Here is a 20762-nt window from a genome sequence, read left to right as displayed (position 1 = left end):
AGTGGCCACAGTAAGGCTTATAACAAGTGCTTTACCGAAACCTTGTTTTCAAAAGAAAAAAATCTGTGTTTGCAATAGCTTTCTGTGTGCTGTGTTTTGTCCCTGTGTGACAGGGACCTCTAGTGCTTCAGATTGCATTGCATATGATGGGTCCTGGATCCCGAGGAAGAGCTGTTTGTGTGACTGCATGCCGAGGCACTTACCACTGCAAAATCATCTGTTGCCGTGTCTTGGGAATTATTTCATGGATGGTTGGGAAAACTCAGCCACTCTGTGGGTGTATGTTACGGCACTCGTGCTTCTCGTCCTTCCTTTTGGCCGAGTCTGCACTCGCGCCCCAGCTCTGGTAAGCTGCAGTTTGTCGTTCAGTTGCTCGGGCTCATGCTGAAGGGCTCCCGTCAGGGCTGGGACGACCGGCCCCCCTCGCTGGCAGGCCCTATGCGGGAGCCAGGGAAAGGCAGGGCAGGAACTTCCCTTCCCCCGGAGGATGGGCCTTTCGCCTTCGAATCGGGACACACTGGCTGGTAGTGTGAGGCTGCTGCGTTTCCAGCGCCTTGCTTAACTTGTGTCGTGTGTGCATGTACCTGTCACCTTTAGATGCTCCACCAGCCTCCAGCAGGGTTTGATGGGCAGGTGGGACTGCTCCTCTCCCCCGGCACAGTGCTGGGCACAGCCACCTCATTTCAGGGCAGTCATTTTTCCAAACCAAATCTTAAATCTGCATGCTGTTACAAATGGAAAGGTGTCTGACAACAGCTCAATACAACTTCCCCCCCCCATCCATAAAAAAATAAAGAAATGGGGGAAGAGGGGATAGCAAAATCCGTCTGAAGGCTATATGTAGCAAGCCTGAATTTGCTGCACAAGGAGAGGAATTTAAAAATGCGTAACTGGGTTATTGGTAACATTAAARCTTCTACCAACTTTGTTACCAGAGAGATTTAACTGAAATTATGAGGATGTTATTCAGAGTTCACACATTAGAAGAAACAGCTTTTAATGATTTCAAGTTTCACCTATGTAAATATTCATATAGTTAAAGATTTGAGAAGCCTAATTCTTTTGTTTAAGATTTCAAATATTTTTAAGAGCAAGAAGTGAAGGATAGATTGTCCTAAGTCCCCAGCTGGAGTGAATACTGTTGATATTGCTGTTAGTACTGTCAGCAAGAGGCAAGATAATGCTTTGGGGGGTATGTGGTTCACGTATACTCAAGTGTACGCGTGCTGATTCGGTGCATGTCTGCTGTGCTTCTGCATGCTCGGTTGCTGGGAGCACCTGGGATGAGAAACTGCGATGCTTCCCACCCAGGGTAGCGTGTTGAGAATAGAAATTTTCTTAAAATTGATTGCTTGCTTTCTTCCATGAACTACTTCGCTGAGAGGAGCAGGTACCAGCAAGTTTGCTATCTGTGGCAACAGCTGACCTAGTTTCCTGGTAATCTGTCATAGTCATAGTAATGTGGGTTTTAGCACTATTGCAGCTTGCGTTATAGGAAATAATTTGGGACACTTTGCAGGGTCATTTCAGCATTGCTTCTTATTTTAGATGCTGTGTGTTGCCTCCCTTACAGCTGAGGGATGTGAGCTTCCTAGGACATGTCTGTTTGCTGTGCACTTGCTAAATTGCTGTTGGGTGYGCATGAAGGGAGCCTGGGGCGTCTGGTCTTCCCAGCCAAGGCACAAGGCCCTGCTGCCAAGGAGCCCTGCAGAAAGCTGGGTTTGATACCGACTGTGCTTTTACTGAAGGACAAGAGCAGCTGCTTTGTCTGTCTCTTGAAAGAAGAGTGTAGAGTGCACCACCCCTAGTAGAGGGTCTTTGAAATGCTTCAGCGCAGCCTTGGCAGTATGGCGATTAGCCCTGCAAGCAGAGGCAAATGGGGCTGTACCTGCTCTTCTGGCCACTTATGCATGTCTCAGGGTGGAAAATATGCTTTTTAGAACAAAAATTCGAGTGCAAGAGTTGTAAATGGCCCCCCCCTCCTCTTTCACCTGTGTGTTTCTACTCATCCACTTGTGCGCTGCAGATGCCTAAAAAAAAAAAAAAAAAAAAACACTTTCCATGGGTAAAAAAGACTAAATTAGTCTTGTTTTGTTGCAATCCGAGCAGCTTTTTGGCTAACAGCTGGTGCTTCWGTGTGTCCATCCATCTCACAGGGCTTTGGTGCGCACAGAGCACGGCACCCGCAAGAAAATGGTTTGGTGGGACCAGCCTCCGTACCATGGCAGGGTTGTATGGAAGTGCCACCCCAAAAAGGCCTTTCTGGGGTAGCACTTGCAAAGGGGGCAAAGGTGGCAAAGGAGGGAAAAATAAGCCTCCCAACTCGCACTAAGATGCATGAGGGGGAAAACCTGTGATTTCTGATGCGTTGTGTGTAATTTCGTTGAGAAGGTGGCGTGTGGAGCGGCACGCTGGGGCTGGGCTGCAGAGCTGCCATGGGATCTGCAGCTGGGGCCGGGCCGGGCCRGGCGCGCTCTGCCAGAGCGAGCACAGTGAAGACGGGCACAGCTGGTACCAAGCAGCCCTGGAAGCCGTAAATCTTGGCCTACCAGCCAGCTGGAAATGCTGCTCAGTTTTAATTCGTGCTTGATGCTGTTTTGCATTTGTGCTGCAGGGAAAACTGATGGACAAGGTTTAATTCTGGTTCAGTTGAGATGATGTAAAAATAATATGCTGTGACCGACTGACTTGTGGTATATGCAAACTAATCCAAAAAAAATCCCTCTGCTTTCCTAGAACTTCAGYTCTCCTGCACTATATACATCTCTGTATATAGGCCAAAACACTGAAAATAACTTGTAGCTGATGCAATTTATTACCAATACTTTCCCAAAAGAGGGAGAAATAGAGCTGTAGAGCTAGGGGGATTGTAACATTTTAATTTATTTTTGTTGATATAAATACTTGCAGGATCTAAGTTTTACATTGTCCTGCCAGAAAGCTCATGTTCTCTGTAGCGTTTTATATAACGTGAATATTAGATTTCCAAAAGAATTGTTTATTTTGAAGAATACAGATAAAACTGCTAAGCACCAGCTATAGCTTTTCTGTTGCTGTCTTGCTCTATTCATTAGTAGCTGGTAGATGAAATAGTTCGCTGTTCATTGATATTAAAAAATTGGTCAGATATCATAACTACTTAATGATCAAACTGTTTCTAAATTCTCCATTAAGTGTATGTGATCCAGCTTATAAATTGTACATTTGAAAGTTCAGCCTGTGCTCCTGTATCAGCCAGTCTTTCTAGATCAGTTTCATGAGAAAGGCTGATTGTTTGCCATATGTTTTTTTTCACTTTTATATCACCAGAAAGTTATAAATACTTGAGTGACTTAAATTAGTCACTCTAACTCACTGTAAAGCATTTAACATACTATGCATCAGAGGTATCATAATGTGAAACTGAAATTACTGTAACCTTCTGTTGCATGTTTTGAAAGAAGGTAAAATTGTGTTTTGGTTATATAATGCTAAAGATGCTTTCTGTGGCCCATTAGCAAATTTACTGCATTGCGTTTTGGACAAATCTCTTACCCCCCAAAATATAGCATGAGATTGTTAAAATTGCAAGATGTACACTTGCAAATAAAAGTGCAACAACCCCCTCCTCTCGCGTAGGTGAGGGGCTGGTTTTCTCCATGCTCTCATGTGTGGGCTTTTGATCCCACGGGTTGGTTTTACTCCAGTAATATCATCTTTGGGTCTGTAGAAGGAACAAGAGGAGTTTTATCCTAAAATTTCAATGTACAAATTTTTATCCTAAAAATTTATCTGTTGCCACCTGAGTGCTTCAAAAAGGTTTGGTAAAGCTTTTCATTTGTAAAGCACTCCAGAAGCCTTTGAGGAAATAAAAAGTTTGTGAAAGGGGGAGGAAGGCTTTGGGTTTTCAAAACCAACTGGGGATTATCTCTGCATAAAGTAGAGTAACATATCCAAAATGATGGAAAACACCTCTTCATCATCTTTTTTTGTATGAAGAAGTAATAGTCTGTAGTATTAGACTTACAGAAATGAATGTAATCCAAACAAATACTCCCCTTTCCAAGCAGATTTCTAGTATTAACTGATTAAAAAAAATAATCTTTTTCTTCTTGCTAGGTTTAAACCCTGATAAAGCTTTAGTTTGGCTTAAGGAGGAGCTAAATCCATAACTCCAAGTAAACCATGAGCAAATAAAGGTAAAATCCCATGATTCCGTATATAAGTTTCCCAGTTCTTTGAACGCTGGCTGAATTTGTGCAAGCATAGTTGTCACTTAAGCAAACAACATCGCCCATAGTATTTGCAGAAACTCTAGGCTTTGATGATTAAAAAGCTCCGTGTGAGTAACTCTGAGCAGGCAACGCACAGCGGCCCTGCTGTGTCACCCGCCTGAGTAATGGCTTTCATACCCTCGTCTGCGGTGGGACTCATTGCCTCTCCCTTTGTTATAAGTGATTTATTGTTAGAAATCATAATCCATTTTTACCTACGTTACATGATCCAAATATACACATACTTGAAATTTTAAGAAAAAGCATATTAATTTGGCCTAGCTTTTTGTATCAGCCAGGTTGGTCTGCCAATACCAACCTGAAAAATAAACACTTCCCCAGCTAGGCCAGATAATGCCCATCGAAGAAGGAGCACGTATGCAAACGTTTTCTTCCAAGATGAGAAAAGCCAGTGCTTGCCCTGGCTAGTTAGAGGAACGAGGCTCCTCCACCTAACCTTCCCCCTGCATTTTTCAAGGGTTAAAAGACTSTGCCATAAATCCAGTATTTTGTAGGCTCTTGCGGCTGCCAGAGTTCAGTCACACAGTACAGGAAATGTGTATGTAAAAATAAATATGCGGGACAGTGAGAAGTTATGAATGCCTAAGGAAAAGGACTGTCTGTGGCTTCCGTGTGAGTAACTCTTCTGTATTTCTTCACTTCCTTCCCACGGGTGATGAGAAATTGGCCCGCTGAACTGCTTTCCTGGCCTCTCAGCTTCCTAACTGGATAAACTGTCTAGTACTTTACTTTGCTGCCTGCACACACACACACACATATATAAATACATATATATTTTCTTTTTCTTTTAAAGAAGTGTTTTCCTTGAACAGGAATGATTATGGGAGAGTTAACCACTATGTATTACCSCGTCTCTCCCTGCTTATTGTTTGGGGGTTTTGTTTCTTGGGGATTTTTTTTGGTGCTGAACACAAGCAGATTGCAGGGCAGTGGAGTAAGAGCTGGGAAAGCCTGAGCGGCTTCAAGCGGCACAGGCAGTTTAAGCCTGGAAGCAGCTTTGCAGTGTGCTTGCGGCTGGGCGCCACGGGTCCACGTGGTACAGAGGGCCAGGCCAGCACTGTAAAAATAAATTTAAAAATAAAGGTAAAAGATGTGCACAGAATCAGAAATCACGGTCTTTCCTCAGAACTGGGGATATCAAGTACTGTTTTCCCTTCTGTAGCTGGACAGTTACTGAACTCTTGCTGCTTTACTATTACTCCCGCTACCAGTGCTCCCGGTGCGGTTGCATTTGCTTTCTTTGCTGCGGGGCTGCCTGACGGCCTGCRGTGGGAGAGGAGGTTGCTGCCGGTGTGTGGGCTGGGGTCCCTGCTCGCCTATGGGACTGGATTTCTCCCATTTTCCTCCGTAAGGCTCTTCAAAACACCCAGGGAGTTGGGATCTGCCTGTTCCTGGTTGCCGCAGCTGTGTAAAGAGTTTCCCGGGTCTGGGAACTGATTGACCACGAGCAACAGCGGCACGCTTGCCACCCTCTCCCTGCCCTCCGAGCACAGGAGATTTCCCTTTGCAGCAGTAACGCCTGCCCATACCCCAAATCCTCCGGAGGAGGTCAGGAATTGGGTGTTYAGTGGGAAGCGTTTTCTGTGGATGTCCACAGTTGTTGGCTGGCTCCTTGGAGATGCTCTCCAGGGCTTTCCAGCTTRGAGCTGTTCTTGAGAAAGCTTTAGGAAGACTTTTCCAGGTAGCCCCAGRGGGAGTGCAGGAAGAGAGCTTCTTGCATGAGTAGGTTAGAGAAACATCAAAGTAGGCAGTACAAATACCCTCCTCGGTTTCTCTTCCYAGCTGAAACAGGCTTTTTCCTGGGTGTTTCCTCGTGCTTCTTCCCAGGCTGTGCAAGTGCAGAGAAAAGCAATGCCTGCGTCCTCRCTCCCTGCCTCCCTTTATCAGGCAACGGGGTTGCGCGTTGACCCGCCTGGCAGGCTGCCGCTTGATTCAATCCCTCGCTGCTTTGGTTATTACCTGCCCCTCGGACTTGCCCGCTCAATGGGTAGTCGCAAACCGGCGCAGAGCGGAGCAAATCTCYGAGTTGGGCTTTTTCGCCGGGTCCCGCGGCGCCTGGCTCGGACCACGTCGGTCCTGTGCTGCGCGCCGGCYGGTAAGGAGCAGCCTCCTCCCGGGCAGCAGGCCGCACGCCGAGGCAGCGYGCTCCCCTCCGATGCCGCCGAGCGGGTAAAGTAAATGCTGCCGCCGACGGGGACTGCACCGAGCCAGGCCTCGGGAAGCCGCCGCGTGGAGCGGCGCCGAGTCGCTTTGCRTATCCAATGATTCAGCAAGAAGTAAGAAAAAGGCCTGATCTCAAACTTCCTCTGTCCCTTATGGTGCATGTGATTAGCACTGCCTAACAAATGTCTGTGAAAGCCTGCTCTTAGAAACTTATTTGGAATATAWWTTTTTTTCTTTTTAAATACAGGCTAGGTTTTTAAAAGCCGTTTGTAAATGAAGAGGTCGATCCTTGCGAGAGGCAGGTCATCGATAGGCGCCAAAAAGCGCCGCCAAAGTGGCTAAGCTCCAGCGGGCCGCGGCCGCACTTTGGCGTTCAGGGGTGTTACCCTGTTTCTGCCCCTCCRGTTGGAAACAGCCCTGTTATACCGCTTTGGGGGAAAACKGTCTTGGYCTTCCCGTTYCCTTGGTAGCAGTTTAACTTCTTCRGTWTTTCGAGATGGGTTTGCTGAAGGCCGAGGGCCCCTGGTACCGGCGAAGCTGCCTGAAGCCGTCTTYGGGCCGGGATAGATGTCGATCGTTCATCTTTTCGCCTTGTTCCAGGAGAGGCGGCCCCCGCCGGCCTTAGCGGGGGCTGCCGATCCGGGGAGTTGCAGACCAGCCGCCTGCTCCTCCAGCCGTTCCCRTTTCTCGTGCTAAGGAAGTTTCAGCCGGGAAAGGACGCCGGGTCGGGATCCGCGCCAGGTCGGGATYGGCGCCAGCTCAGATGGACGGTGCGGCGCAGGGCTTGACGCTCGCCATCGTTGCGTGGCGGAGCCGCAACGAGCGGGGAGTGGAGGGCAAAGCGTTCCCCTGCAGAGCCCGGCCTGCAGCTCGCGGGCACGGGCCAAGGGCAGGGGTCTGGCAGCTCCTGCCTAACGCTTCAGCACCTCGAGGCGCCTGGAAGCGCCGACACGCAGCTCTGAACCTGCTGGGTACAGCTGCTACGCGAGCCGAGCTTCCTGCGCCTGCAACGCAGCCTGATTCGAAGGGAAACCGTGTCTGCTGATGAAAATAGAGGTGTCGTTTCGAAACGCCCAGGCTGCTGCTTCCCTGATGCAGTGCTGCTGTGGCAGCTTTGGCAGCTACGGAAAAACTTTGTAGCAGTAGGAAAATCACAGTGCGAGYGCGGTTTTGCACGCCCAGATCCACGGACGGCCACAGGTCAGGGACGCTCGAGCACAGCATCCGTTCCCTTTTTTATTTATTTTTTTTTYCCCCTTTGGCCTTTTTCCCTCTAACGAGGCCCGCAGCGCTGCCACATCGCGCCGCACCAGAAGGTCGCACCAGCCTCAGCCTTTCCTTTGTGTCGGAAACATAATTGGCGGCTTGTGCCGGCGGCGCCCGCTCCCTCCCTCCCTCCCTGCCTCCCTCCCTGCCTCCCTCCCCCCGGCCGGCTCGCGCGGCTCCCGCGGGGCGCAGCGCTGCTCGCTCCTCGCCGGCGACGGCACTGCCGCTGCGCAGCATCCATCTTACGCTGCGGGAAGCGCCGCGCGGGCTCGCTCCTCCGCGCCGGCCCATGCCGCAGCCGCGAACCGGGCCGCCGCTGTGACCCTCCCCGGCACGGCCTCCGCGCCGGATGATGCGCGGAGATGGTACACCAGGAAAACTGCTCCTACCAGGTGAGGCGCGCCGGGCTGCTTCCCGCGGCCCCCCGGGGCAGAAGCCATCGCGGCCTTTCGCGTACGTGATCCGTCCCCGCGGGCAGACGGACGGACGGATGGGGTCCCTCGGACCCTGTCGTGGGGCGGGAGCCGCTCGGCAGCGGAGGGCGAGCCGTAGAGGAGGCGGCTGGAACAAGGGAGAAGCGGGAGCTGCCTGTGGCCGCGTTCACCACTCCCTGCTGCGTGTCCCTGCAGCAGCGCTTCAGCCTGCCGCGGCTCCTGCGCGCAGCTGCTCTGGGGGAGAGAGCAGCAGCAGCCGGGCGCTTCTGCGGCTGCCGTGCCGAGGAACGACTGCGCGCCGCTCGCTGTGTCCGTGTTTATGCCCGGTAGCTGACCCGCGGGATAATCTCTTGCAGKTGCAACCATGGCTCGTGGCGTTTCGCTAAATAACCAGTGTTGAGCTGGGGGTGAATTTGGGGCGACCACAGCTTCCCTGGCCGCAGCGCCGGCAGGGTCACGGTCCTGCCGGGCCTCGGGGAAGGGTCCCGGCGGCGGCCCCAGCGCTCCCGGTGCCTGGGCACCAGCCGGGCCGCTCCGCGGGGGCAGGGGGAGCTTGGCGCCCGGGCAGGGTTGGTCTGCGGTCTCCTTCGACGAGAGGGTCCCTGTGACTTTGCGCACCTGCGCGGCTGGGGCGTGACTGTATCGGCAGGTTGTTAAGTCCGCGTGCCGCTGAGAAACGCGTTCGCGTGCGCGCGGGGAGAGCGTTGCGCCGGGTGCCTGCAGGCCGAGCTGGACCCGCGCGACGAGGACTCTGCACGGGCACCATTTCCTCCAYGTTTCTCTCTGCAGCTGCGTTTAATTCAAACTTTGGTCTGGGCCTTAAGACAAAATCTCTCTTCTTGTAACGCACAGCACAAAGGGAAAAGATACTGAAGTGCAAGTACGTATAGAAAGGGAAGAGTCTAAAAGATGTTTTACTGCAGGTATTTAACGAACRCCTCTGAAAATGAACTTCCATTTTGAGTTCCTTTCAAATAAAATCCTGCTTTTTCAGCCTCCGTTTCACTGGAGGGCTGTTTCTGCCTGTTGCTCCTTGGCATTTCAGTAAATGGCAGCGTTGTTTTCGCGCGGCAGCCGCTTTGCCGACGTGCGTGCAGAAGCATAAGGGTTAAAGTTGTCTGTTGTTTCTCAAATGGGAGCCGTGACTAAGGGAAGGTGCCCGGCTGAGCCGAGCTGAGCCGGGCTGCTGCGATGCGGCTGGGTCGCAGCCCTGCATGTTAATGCATTCGTTTTGTTGTCGCGATAGCACTGCTGCATTTTATCTATTTTAATCTCCTTGCTTATTTATGAGCCGTTTCCGCTCCTCCAAAACAAAAAATACCATCGTGAAAATAGCCAGGAAGATGGAATGCAAATCTGTGCTTTGGAAAAGTCCGTCACAAAAACAAGCTTGCAAAYGCAACGTGTTTATAAACCTCCCTGCTGCATTGCAAAGAGCAGAGAAACCCCCCTCCCTCCCCCGCCACACACACACACAAACCCATTAACCTAAAGGCCACGTTTTAATCCTGTTGTGGTCAGCAATCCAGGGTTTAGCCTCCAACTGGAAGCCATGAATGATTGGATTTGGGCATGGCAGGCGCAGGGGGAAGGGGGGATGGCAGTGCTGGGCTCTCCTGGCGGCAGCCAGGGCTAAAGGCTTTCTGAAGCTGGTCCGGGTTAATGAGAGATGCAAAATAAAGTAGATAGAAAAACAAGCTAATGCACCGGGAGGACTTGAAAGCACRTTCATTTTAGAGAAATTCAGCATAAAAATTAATCCTGTGAATTACTTTGTAGTGGAGAAATGAGGGGTGTGCTAAGAGCAAGTGTCAGGAGCTCAAAGGGCGTAAGATCGAGGATGAGGCCGGCTGCTACCTGGGAAAGACGGTATTTCTGTCGATGCGCGTCGCCTTGCCGCCCGCGACGTGTTCGACGACGTGAGTTGTTCCCGCTGCTCTCCAAAAYGAAGCCAGGCCACCGGCTCCCCTAAGCTTTTGGATGCGGCTAGTGCCCTTGGTGCTCGGGGGCTCTGCACCTTTTCCCCTCTGCGTCGTGGGTCTGCATTTGGGCCAGGATCCATCAGCATCTGAGCTCTGTTCAGTGGCCGCTGCTAAAGCTCCCAGCTGATTAGTGTCGTGCAAGCTGCTGCTGCTGCCCTTAATATTGGTATTGACTGATGAAAGCAGGGAGCATTTCATCTTCCAGCTGTGCCCTCTGATCCTGGCAGGCCAGCCATGGCCATCAGTGCTGTACAGCTTCCCTAGCAGGGGGAGATTTTTTTAAAAAAACTCCTTTTTTAACCTCTACAGAATATTTAAATAAGAACATGTAGTCCGAAGGCTACAGTAAATCAAGTATAAAAGGAAACTGTAATTTTTCTTATAGTTATTTCTCTTTTGCTTTTTCTGTCTTAGTTATTTGTTTTCCTGTGCCAAACATCTTGTTTAGGGCTCTGTTTTTCTCCTACTGCCAGACAAGAGCAAAATCAGCTGTTGCACATTGGTTACAGTTTTGGGAGGTGCTGAGCTTGCACAGAGTAAAGGCACAGTGTGTAAATCCAGACTTTAATACAGAAATTAAGTTGAAGTTGAATTTTGTTCTACTGTATGTGTATTAGCAACRCTTTGCTGACTTGCAGCCTTAGCCAACGTTTTAGTTTATATTCTGTAAATGCATGTTTTCGTCACTGTCCCGCAGGTCCACCTTTGCGCAGAACAACACTCTAATGCTTCRGGCTGTTCCCAGCTTTTTCTGTGTTTCCTTTGCCCTCATAGTGAGAACGACCACGAGCAGCCGGGGCAGGAACATGCTCAGGTCCGTAGCCTTTCCGTGCTGCAGAAACRCAAGCAGGTAACGAGACCATATTCACACCGTCTCCTTGGGTTGTTTTCTAGTGCGCCTTTAAAAGCTGAGCAGTGCCAGGGCATCGAAAGGCTGGGAGCCGACGGCTCTGTGTAACGTAATATCCTCCAAGCGGGAAACTGCCCCTGGGAACCATTTTCGGTTTCGCAGCCRACCATCAGTCACGAGCTCAACTCACGCTGTTCACGGGAAGGTCGCCACCTGAAAGTGTCTCCAGGCTTTACGTGTGCAATGAAAATTAAAAAAAAAAAAAAAAAAAAAAAAGATACGAATAATTAGATTGTATTTCCTTAGAAATCCTGGAACTAGCTCAAAAAGCAGGTACCTCTGGAGAGTCGTGGCTAACTCAGTCCGGTCCGTGGGCAGGATCTGCCCAGGCAGAGTTTGGAGGGCCCCGCTGCCAGGTTGGGCTGAGACTGACGGAGGGCAGGAGGATCGGTGCTAAGTCTCAGCTCTGCCCTCTGTGCGCTTCCCCAGGCAGGTGTGGGGAAGCACTTCCCCACTGCAGCCTTTTCGTTTGTTTTTTTTTGTTTGTTTTTGTTTTGTTTTGGGGGGGTTTTGCATATTTTATAAGGAGACGATTCCTTCTGGAAAGAACCCTTTTAGCCAAGAAGCGTTGCTGTGGCTGAAGGTCAGACTGGCCAACCTGGAGGGGATGAAAGGTGGAAGGAAAGGGCAGTGACTGGCCGTGCTCTGAGTAGCAGCCAGGCTGTAAAAGTAACAAGCTTAAAATGTGCTCATTTAAAAAAAAGAGGGAGAGGGAGAGACTTTTATTAGGTTTCTTGTATTTGAGATCTTTAGGGCTYATAGTTTGTAGGCTTTTATGGCAGTTATAAATATGAGTGTCTTTTTCATCTAAGAGAATATAAATTCTTAAGTGAATATAAATTCTCATGATAAAATATAACCCCAAATACCACAAAATCCAGGCTGCAACCCTGGAAGACCCAGCAGTGCTGCTGTCCTCTCTTCTGGGGCTGGAGCAACAGTCAGGACAACTCTTCTGCATACCAGAAAGCTGGAGAAATGCTGCAAAGTGTTACAGCAAAGGCACTGAAATTTGTTTGATCATGCAGCATGTTAATTAATACCAAAACAATTGCAATAAAAAAAAAGGGGGGGGAAACAAGGCCTTCTCGCTTAGAAGGTGTATCTGGAAAAAAAAGAAGAAAAAAAGTCTACAAAATACATTGGAAGTATTTTATGTSATAAAGCTCGGGTAAACGTCTTCAGAGAGACGCTACGGTCAGCCTTGTCCCTGAATTTGTCCAAGTGCCCTGTGCCTCTGCTCTAAGGGGAAGGATACGGCGGTGGCGTTTGTTCAGCTCCGTGCGATGAAGTGGCTGTTCTGTGAAATAGTTCTGCCAGCCTGACGTTTCTCGGACAACCCGCCTATCAAAATCAATTTGGTAAGCTGTGTGCGCGGAGGGTAAACGAGCAGCCAGCCCTGGCGATTTACGGACTCAGAGGCTAGAAGTTGCCTTTCTGGGTCAGGGCATCGCGCTTTGGGGACGCGAACGTCGGGTTTTCCGGAGGGGCGCTCAGGGTGCTTTGCGGAGACCTTCACCGGGAATTTAGGTTTTTTACTCTGACTCCTGTTACCTAGTAACAAGGTTAACTTGCAGTATTTGGAAAACTGATCCTGACYGAAAAGGGTGCGATGTTTTTTTTCTCTCCCAGCCTCCCCATGGTGGAATATGCTCCAGGAACCGATAGGGGKTTTTTTAATGACTCGAATGAGCATTATGCATACATGGTAGAGTTAAATCTAGATACTTGCTTGTCTATAAGCAATTAGTTTGTGTTTGAAGTGTATTAACATGATGTGTCCTATTTTCTTGCCTTGCTTTAGGAAAAAAAAATAGCAGTAGTCTTTAATGCTCCCCCTCCAACAGGCATTTTGAGCGCAGAGGAGAGTCGGGTGGAAGCTGGGGTGTGAGAAGGACAGCATGTGAGGAGAGCAAAGCCGGGCCGGGGCTTCCTTAGGGAAGGCTGCGTTTTCCTGCTTGCAACAACCTGAGGGTGAGGAGGGTGGCGTGACTGGGGTGCCGAATTCAGAGGGGCGACATGGGCTGCATCCCCAGCTCGGCTCCTGACCTCCGGGCAAGCCGTTTCCTCCTTTTGTGCCCTGCTTCCGCTCCTGGGCTTTGCCTGTCTCTTCTCTTTAATGTTAAAAACTTTTTCAGGCAGGGGCAAACTCACAGTGTCGCTGACTGTGCAGCACCCAGCGCTGGTAATCCGCGAGCTGCGCTGGGACTGCGAGCGCTGCACTAATGCAGACAGACACAGCTGAGCAGAACTGCACTAAATATGCCCATTATAAGTTTTCTTTTTATGTTATAAAAAGAAAAACAGCCTCAGGTTGTTACGCCTGTCTCTCTCCAGCGCTACCATTTACATTCACCAAGTAGAGTAGCAAGTTTTGCAGCCGTAACCATGGAATCGAGTTTCATAGCTGATGCAATTTGACGTGTACTTTTCTTTACCCAAGAGGAATCCTCAGCTAACAGTGCCAAAGTTAAGCGTACCTGGTATCGTAGCCCCCGCCGCTGCTCTTCGGTTTGTTTCAACRCTCCGTCGAGGACGCACGCTGTCCCGTGGGTGTGCGCGAAGCCCGCACGGGTTGCCGGAGTGGTGTTATCAGGTGCGGGCGGCCGGGCTGGGTCCTCTGCAGGTGCCTTCACTGTCCCGCAGGAGAGSAACTGGGGGGGTCCAAGGTTCAGCTGCTGCATTGAGACAACCCTAAAATTCATTTATCTCCTCGTTCTGATGTGCACGTTTCAAAGCAACGTTTTCTGTGTTAGCAGTGAGCCCAGGGGAGACGTGATGGTTTCTGCAGCAGCTCTGGATATGGAGAAGGCAACCCAAACATGACTCCAGAAGCAGTTATAGTGGGTGCAAAGGGTCCTGCTTTATCAGACCCAGCTGCATGTCCTGGAATATTTCCATGTGACTTTGTCATGTTGTCTTGAATGAAGATGCTTTTTGAACCAGGGTTTTCACTCAAGATTGTGGTGGAGATAAAATCTGTACGATCAGCCTTAATAAACCCACTCTGCTGGAATACGCCCATTTTTAGCCTGTTTGATGGTCTCTCCCCAGGGTTTGTCCTGGGACAGTCCCAGTACACATCTTTGCAGCAGGGTTTGGGCAACAGGCCAGAGGTTAATTAGCCTGAAAGCTTAAATGAGGGATAAAAAACTTAAATTTTACATGGAAAGTGCTAAATATATTTTCAAGAGAATATCTCTYCCTTTAGAAATTCGTTTTGAGAAGGAAGATGCGCTGTTAGAGGCCGGCCGTTGTGCGTGACGGGGTGCTGCAGAGTTCCCCAGAGTTACAAAACCCTTCAGCCTGATTTTGGTTCTCTTCAGCTGCACGAACAGCAGTTTCCAGGCACATGAATTGCGCTAACGGTGCTTTTGCCCGGCGGACCTGCTCAGGAGCGAGGTGGGTGCGTGTGACAGGTCAGAGCTCCTGCCCTGAGCAGAGCAGCCGGGGCGAGAGGCAGAGGCGTTCCCCCGCCGCGGACGGGGAAGYGAAGACACAGAGATGAAGTGGCTTGTCCTGAAGCGGATGGGCGGCGCGTGGCAGGTGGAGGAATTGACCCCGAGGCCCAGTCCAGTGGTCTTAACTGCAAAATCCTTCCTCTCAGACTAACTGATTTTTTTTCAGATTTATTGCCCTTCTGATCTTAAATGTGCACAATTGCTTGATGAAAAGCTGTGCTCTTCCATGAAGTGGGGAGCTCTTCTGTACCATTCGATTGAAGCTTTTTTGCATTCCCCTGCGTGTGCATTTTCATCAGTTCTTCTGTGTGTTTCAAGGTTTATCAGTTATTTGGCACCAGCCTTTTTTGCAGTTATTTCTAAGTGTTTATAGAAATAAATGGAATGGGTGATGCATATTAAACTGCTGCAATAGGCTACAGGCTTTACTATATTCTGAGCAAAGATATACTGGGAAACCAAGTCATGTTATCAAAACAGACATCAGGGTCCCTATTGTAAGGAAAGGAAGTTAATTTTAGTAAGACTGGGAAATAACACAATGAGTCAGTGGCAGAGAGGAACCAAAAATAATAAAATGTACAGCTAATTATAATTCCCAAATGAAACAAAGTAATTACAAGAGAGCGTCCTAGAAAAATAATTGAATTTACACAATTCTATTTGTTATTACTGTTTTCCCTGAACTTTCGGAGTAGAATAGTGCTGTGACGCATGTCCTTAAAGCTGATAAACTAAACAGAAAATGCATTTGGGGGAAATTATGGCAGTATGATTTGGATGTATCATGTAGACACAAACTTTGTAGGACTATTAAAATTATTCATCTTAACATACAGCATAGTCATGTCACACTGGGTATCGGTACTGCTGTTGTTACAAGTAAATAAGGAGGGACTTGAACATGGACTTTGGRGATTTGGGAGACTCGTAGACTTTGGAGATGCAGAAGACCTGCTGCAGGCAGTGAAACCATGCGACCGAACCCTTCTTCTGACCTATTCATTGATGTCTCTGGTCACATATGTGGTGGGGTGTCGCAGCCTGGTGCACTCGCTTTTGGCCCRCCTTTGGAGAGCAGCTTCTCAGCAAGGTGCCTTCAAGCCAAGCAGGGTYCAAATGCCTCTGCCACCCTTCTGTGCGCTTCATTTCCCACCGGATACGAGCCACGTTGCTGCGAGCCCGTGTGGGCAGCGTGGGCGCCCTGGCTCCTTGCTGCCAGCCTCGGCGCCGTGGGAGGTCTCCTTGCCTTCACCCACGCACTGCCTCTCTCTCCCTCCCCGCTGGCAGCTGATACCTAGCAAGCTTTTCACACCTGCGGTGGATCTGGCATGTTTTAGATCTCAGCAAGGATTAAACAGGAACTGTATCAGGTTCAGGAACAACATGGAGAGCTGAAATGTTTGTGAAGCCGTGGGCCTCACTGCGTAACTGTTTAAAAAACAAATGTTAGCTCTGAGAAATTTGGAGGTCGGAGAGAGGCAGAAAACTCCTCATGGTGGCTGCCTGGCTTGAGAGCCGGAGCCGACGCGGGTTGCTATATCCAGTAACACCCCTCGACCCCGTACCAGCCTCTGCTGGCGCCGCTCGACCTGGCTCCGGAGACGCGCGGGCCTGGTGGCGAGTCCGGGCTTTGGCTGGAGCCCYCGGAGCGCTGTTTGCTGAGCCCTGGAAACCTTTCTTGTGCCTGGAAAAAACTGCTTTAGCCAAGGAACAGCGTAAAGTCCCCGAGGTAGGTACAGGCAGTTTGTAAAGGCTGAAAACGTGTTACAGTAGTCTTTGCTGTTACTGCCTCAGTGAGAAGACTGAGGAGCTCCTCTTGCGACAAGCGCGACGGCGGAGGCGCGTGGGAATCCGCCGCTGCCGCCCTGCAGCGAGCCGGCCCCGCGCGGGCGGGCGGACGGAGCACCCCGCTCCCGAGCGCCGCGCCGCGCCGGGGCCGTTCACGTTTAGAAAATCCCGGGAGAAGCCCCCTTAGCTGTGCGTCCCGCAGCCGTGCCGGAGCCGCCGCGCTTCGTTGGGGCGCGAGGCACTGGGATTTTCACCGCCCTTGTGCGGTCCGCGAGGAAGCCGACTGGGGCTATATTTATCGCGGGCTGCCGGCGGCTCGGCTCGGCTCGGCTCAGCTCAGCTCGGCTGCCGTCAGCTGGCCGCCGCGCGCCGGGGCTGCCTCTGCCTTTATTAGGGAAAAGCGCGGCGCTGCGGGGAGGCCGCGCGCAGGAGCGCCGGCGGCGCGGGGACGGCACCGGCTCCGAGCCCCCGGGAGCGGCGCCGGGAGTTCGCAGCTGCGAAGTGCAGGCGCGGCGGTTTGAGGCAGGGAGGAGAGCGCTGCGGCGGCCGCGCGGCATGGGCTGGGGCCGCGGGGGCCCGGCGAGGAGCGTCCCCTCGGCCATGAGCGGGTCCGAGGGTTACAGCGGGAGTCGGGCCGGCGGCGGGCCGGATGACATCACCCGCGAAGCATCCGCCGCGCTGGACGTGCAGGGGAATTATAAAAAGGTGAGAGACAAAAAGCGCCCGTCCGTCTCCGCGCCGTCAGCCTCTATCCACGGACGGGAAGCGGCCGAAACCGGCGGCGCTGCCGGCACCCGCGGTGCCCGGCCACCCCCAGGGCAGAGGGGCGAAGCGTGCGTGTGCGTGCACACGTGTGCACACACGTGTGTGCGCCGGCAGAGGGAACCGCTCTGCGGGCAGCACCTCACGGCTTCTAACGCGCCGTGGCGTTCGACGAGGCTTCGCCTGCCTTTCTCGCAACTTCATTTGGAGGAGTGTTTCCCGCCCTGGTCTTCGTTACCTTCAGACCCCTCGGGCTGAAGGCGACTCGCAGCGTAGTTTGAGGGACTGTAAGAGTTTGATGTTGTTTTGCGTTTTTCTGTAAATCCTTGGCAAAGAGAAAGATACTAAAACAAGTGTTTTGCGGTCGTGACTTTTTGTAAATCCAATCATAGCCTTTGCACTTTAGAGCGGTAAAAAAAAGGCCCCGTGTATGGAGCGAGAACTTTAAATATAGTAATTGTCTGTGTCTGGTAATAACAGGCCCMGGCAAAAATAGCCGCAGCTGCCCGGCCCTGACGCTGCGGGCYGGTACGTGCTCTCGCGCCCGACCCGGCCGTCCCGGCACCTCGTGCCCACCGCCGCCTCGCGATCCCCACGATCACCCTCCACGGGCGGGCGGCCCGCGAGCTGTCCCGCGTCCCCGAGAGCCTCGGCCGGCTCCCGCAGCCTCGTGAGCTCGGGGCGTTTTAACCCTGTGCCTCGGGCGACGCGCCAAAGCCGGCGTCGCTTTGCGGGGTTTCCTTCGTGCGGAGCGCTCGTGGCGTTCGGCAGTCGAGACTTCCACGTGTTGCTCTTCCTTACGCGTCTCTGGCGCAGCGTTTATAAGCAGCGGCTGATGCTCGCTCCCGTCCTGGTGCAGATCAGTGTTATTCTACAAGGAGCGTCACCGTCCATTTCGGAGAGCRCGCTGCTTTGCCTGCCGAACGTGGTTTTAAAGTACAGCGCAGGGAACGACAAATTGCTGTTACACCTGAATTGCAAATAAATATTTGATGTGCAATTTTATGGGCTGTTTCAGATGGCATCTTTAATGAGTAGAGGCTGTTAATACAGCTGTCTGCACACTAAATAAATCAGCCAAACAGACATATGGAAAAGAGCAGTCCAACTATTACTACTTAAGTGACACAAAGCACGGACTGTACTCAAACTCTCAGGAAGGAGCAGAAACCCGACGCATCCGCAGCCACCCCGCGGCGGCCGTGGCTTCTGCTGCCGCCTTGGAGCAGGTCGGCGGGGGAGAGGCCGCAGCGTTCGTGACGCAGGTGAGCCCCATCGGGACGCCCCCACAGCAGAGGTTTCGTGCAGGACGAAGGCACGTGGTGCGCCACRTCGTGCTCTCGATCAGAGCTGATCTTGTACCTCCAAATTTACATCAGTGGTACCRTGTAGGTAGATAGATGGATGGTATATACAGACTTTTGTATCCAAGTGCTGACAGATGAGCGATCAGCTAACGACCCAAGCAGCTCTGCTGGCTCCTGACCCTCCTGAACACACTGGATAAGTTCTGGAAGAAGCCAGGGATGGTCCAGAAATGGCACAGACAGAAAAAGCTGAAACGAGGCAGCTGGGGGAAGTGACCCTGGCCGAGGAGCCCGCACAGCGCTGGGCGTGTGGACGCTCTTACAGGCAAAACCAGCCAGACCTGGGAATTCCTCTCGCTGCCGAAGACGCCGTTCTCTAAACCACAGGTAGCTTTCTTGATAGCTACAGCCGCGTCGCCGGGAAGGGAGCGGCGGAGCGATTAGGGTACAATTCGCTCCGTGCGATCTGCAAACAACGGAGAGCGAATTGCAACGCGCTTGCAAGCAGCAGCGGTGAGAGCGTGCGATAAGGGCTGGGGGATGGCGCGTGTGCCGGTGCTCGTGAATTCACTGCTGCGCTTYTGTTGAAAGACTGAACTTCTCCTGGCAATTTACCTTTATTGTGAATGTAATATAAAGTATGTTAGAGGTAGGCAGTTAAGGCCATAATCTAGCATTATATTTTTATTCATGTAGTTAAAGGCAGCTCCTGACCTTTCAAATTGTATCTTAAGCCAAACTGCCTAGTTTGTTACTCGTTTGTTAGAGGAAAACCCTTCTCCCTGACCGCGGCGGGCGTTGAAACGCCCCCAGCTGTGAATCGCTCCRCGGCCCGTCCCCCGTGACGCAGCCACGGGTGGGCTGGGCGGACGCACCGAGGCGTCCCGGCGTTTGCCTTCCGGGAGGTGCCGGCACCTCGGGAATCGCCTGGGATCGGTGCCTGGGAACTCGTCGTTTCCGCGCTCCGGCAGCCCCCAGGTCTCTGCCACTGCACCTCGACRCGCCGCCAGCACCCGTCCCTCGGAGGTGTCCGCAAATGGGTTTGGTGTGTCACGGCCAAGGATGGGGCAAGAGAAGAGCCTTGAACATCCTTATCCTGGGATTGCCGGTGGAAGCACTGTTCCGCAGTGGAAGCAAGTTCTGCCATTTGTTTCCTTTCTTTCCTATTTCTGTTCCTGCTCAGAAGGAGCAGTACTGCTGGGAATTACCCGGCTTACCCCAGGCGCTGGTAGTTTTGGAAGCAGAAATCCAATTTCTAATCTGCAGAAGTGCTGAGAGGTATAAAAATATTGATGAATTCTTGTCTTATATAAATGTGAGCAAGGAAAACATCCATCCAAGTGTTTTTCCTTAAAAAAGCAATCTTTTCCTTAAAATAATAGTCTAATTTATCTAAAAGAGCATTGCCTAGACAGATTAGACTTCGGCTGTGTAACAGGCCCCTTTCTAAAAAATACATGTATTTTTTGATTTAGTGTCAAAATACACATTTAAATAACATTTTCATTTTTTTGAATAATACCTTTATATTTAAAATATTTCATAGAATCGGTAAGGTTGGCAGGGACCTCTGGAGATCATCTAGTCCAACCTCCCTGCTCAGCAGGGTCCCCTAGAGCAGGTTAGGCAGGATTGCMTCCAGGCGGGCCTTGAAGATCTCATCCGTTAGTATTAGATACAACAGGAGTGTATTTGATAGTTAAAGAAACATTTATGCATTTCTTTCTCAGTCCATAGTTTTCTATCTCAGGATATATAATGCAGCTGTTAGGTAATTTGTCTAAAGCATAAAGTCCAGTTCCCTTAGATATACTGTATTTCTTAGTAACTGTTCCCTATTTTATAGTAACAAATAGTACTTTTGATTTCTTTATAGTCATTATCCTGTGGGTGTTTTGTAAAATGGGGTATTTTGAGTTCAGTACTGGGAATAGCGTTTTTTAGTGTCCTCAGCAGTGACTTGGTGGAGGAAACAAATTGCACGTTGATTAAACATACAGATAACAAACCAGGAGCCATTGCAATCCCAGTGGGAAATGGAGCAAAATTTAAAAAAAAAAAGATCTGGAGAGACAGCACCATCTGAAAGGGGTGAACATGTGAAAGTGTGCGCGTGTGCGTGTTTTTTAATGCAGGGAAGAACCTGTGGGCATGCTGATGGGCGCAAGAGCAGCCCTAGCTGGAGTCAGCCATGGGATGTGTTGGAAGTATCTTTGCCACTGGGCGGTAGAGAGGTATTTTTGGCTCCTGATTTCTGTAGAAACACAATATTAGGGCACAGAAAATAGTAAGTAGCTGGGAAGATAAGGAAGTAGATCGTCTGAGCTGAGAAACGGGGGAGGATAAGTATCCACAATTTCATGCAATATTAACGTACCTGGTAGAAGTCTGCAGCAGCGAGGCAAACGCCAG

General features: G+C 50.9%; 1 protein-coding gene across 3 annotated transcripts in view; it reads left to right on the top strand.

Annotated features, from left to right (window-relative positions):
• The first annotated feature begins 243 nt into the window (after positions 1-243).
• The window catches only part of SCHIP1 (schwannomin interacting protein 1), a 38915-nt gene continuing 18396 nt past the window's right edge, over positions 244-20762 (top strand). Inside the window, exon 1 of one of the 3 annotated variants that reach the window (XM_085304062.1) lies at positions 244-346. In XM_085304062.1, coding sequence (XP_085160188.1) covers positions 245-346 — 102 coding nt within the window. In that variant the 5' untranslated portion in view covers position 244. Of the gene's footprint in view, positions 347-7917; positions 8096-16722; positions 16987-20762 lie in introns of those variants that run through there. The other 2 variants (XM_085304064.1, XM_085304061.1) reach the window with 2 other exon arrangements.

Source organism: Rhea americana, unplaced genomic scaffold (assembly GCF_003343005.1).
Source record: "Rhea americana isolate MKP2758 unplaced genomic scaffold, rheAme1 scaffold_202, whole genome shotgun sequence".
NCBI lineage: Eukaryota > Metazoa > Chordata > Aves > Rheiformes > Rheidae > Rhea > Rhea americana.
The sequence above is the reverse complement of the archived record's forward strand: the minus strand, read 5'-3'. Positions and strand labels throughout refer to the sequence as shown.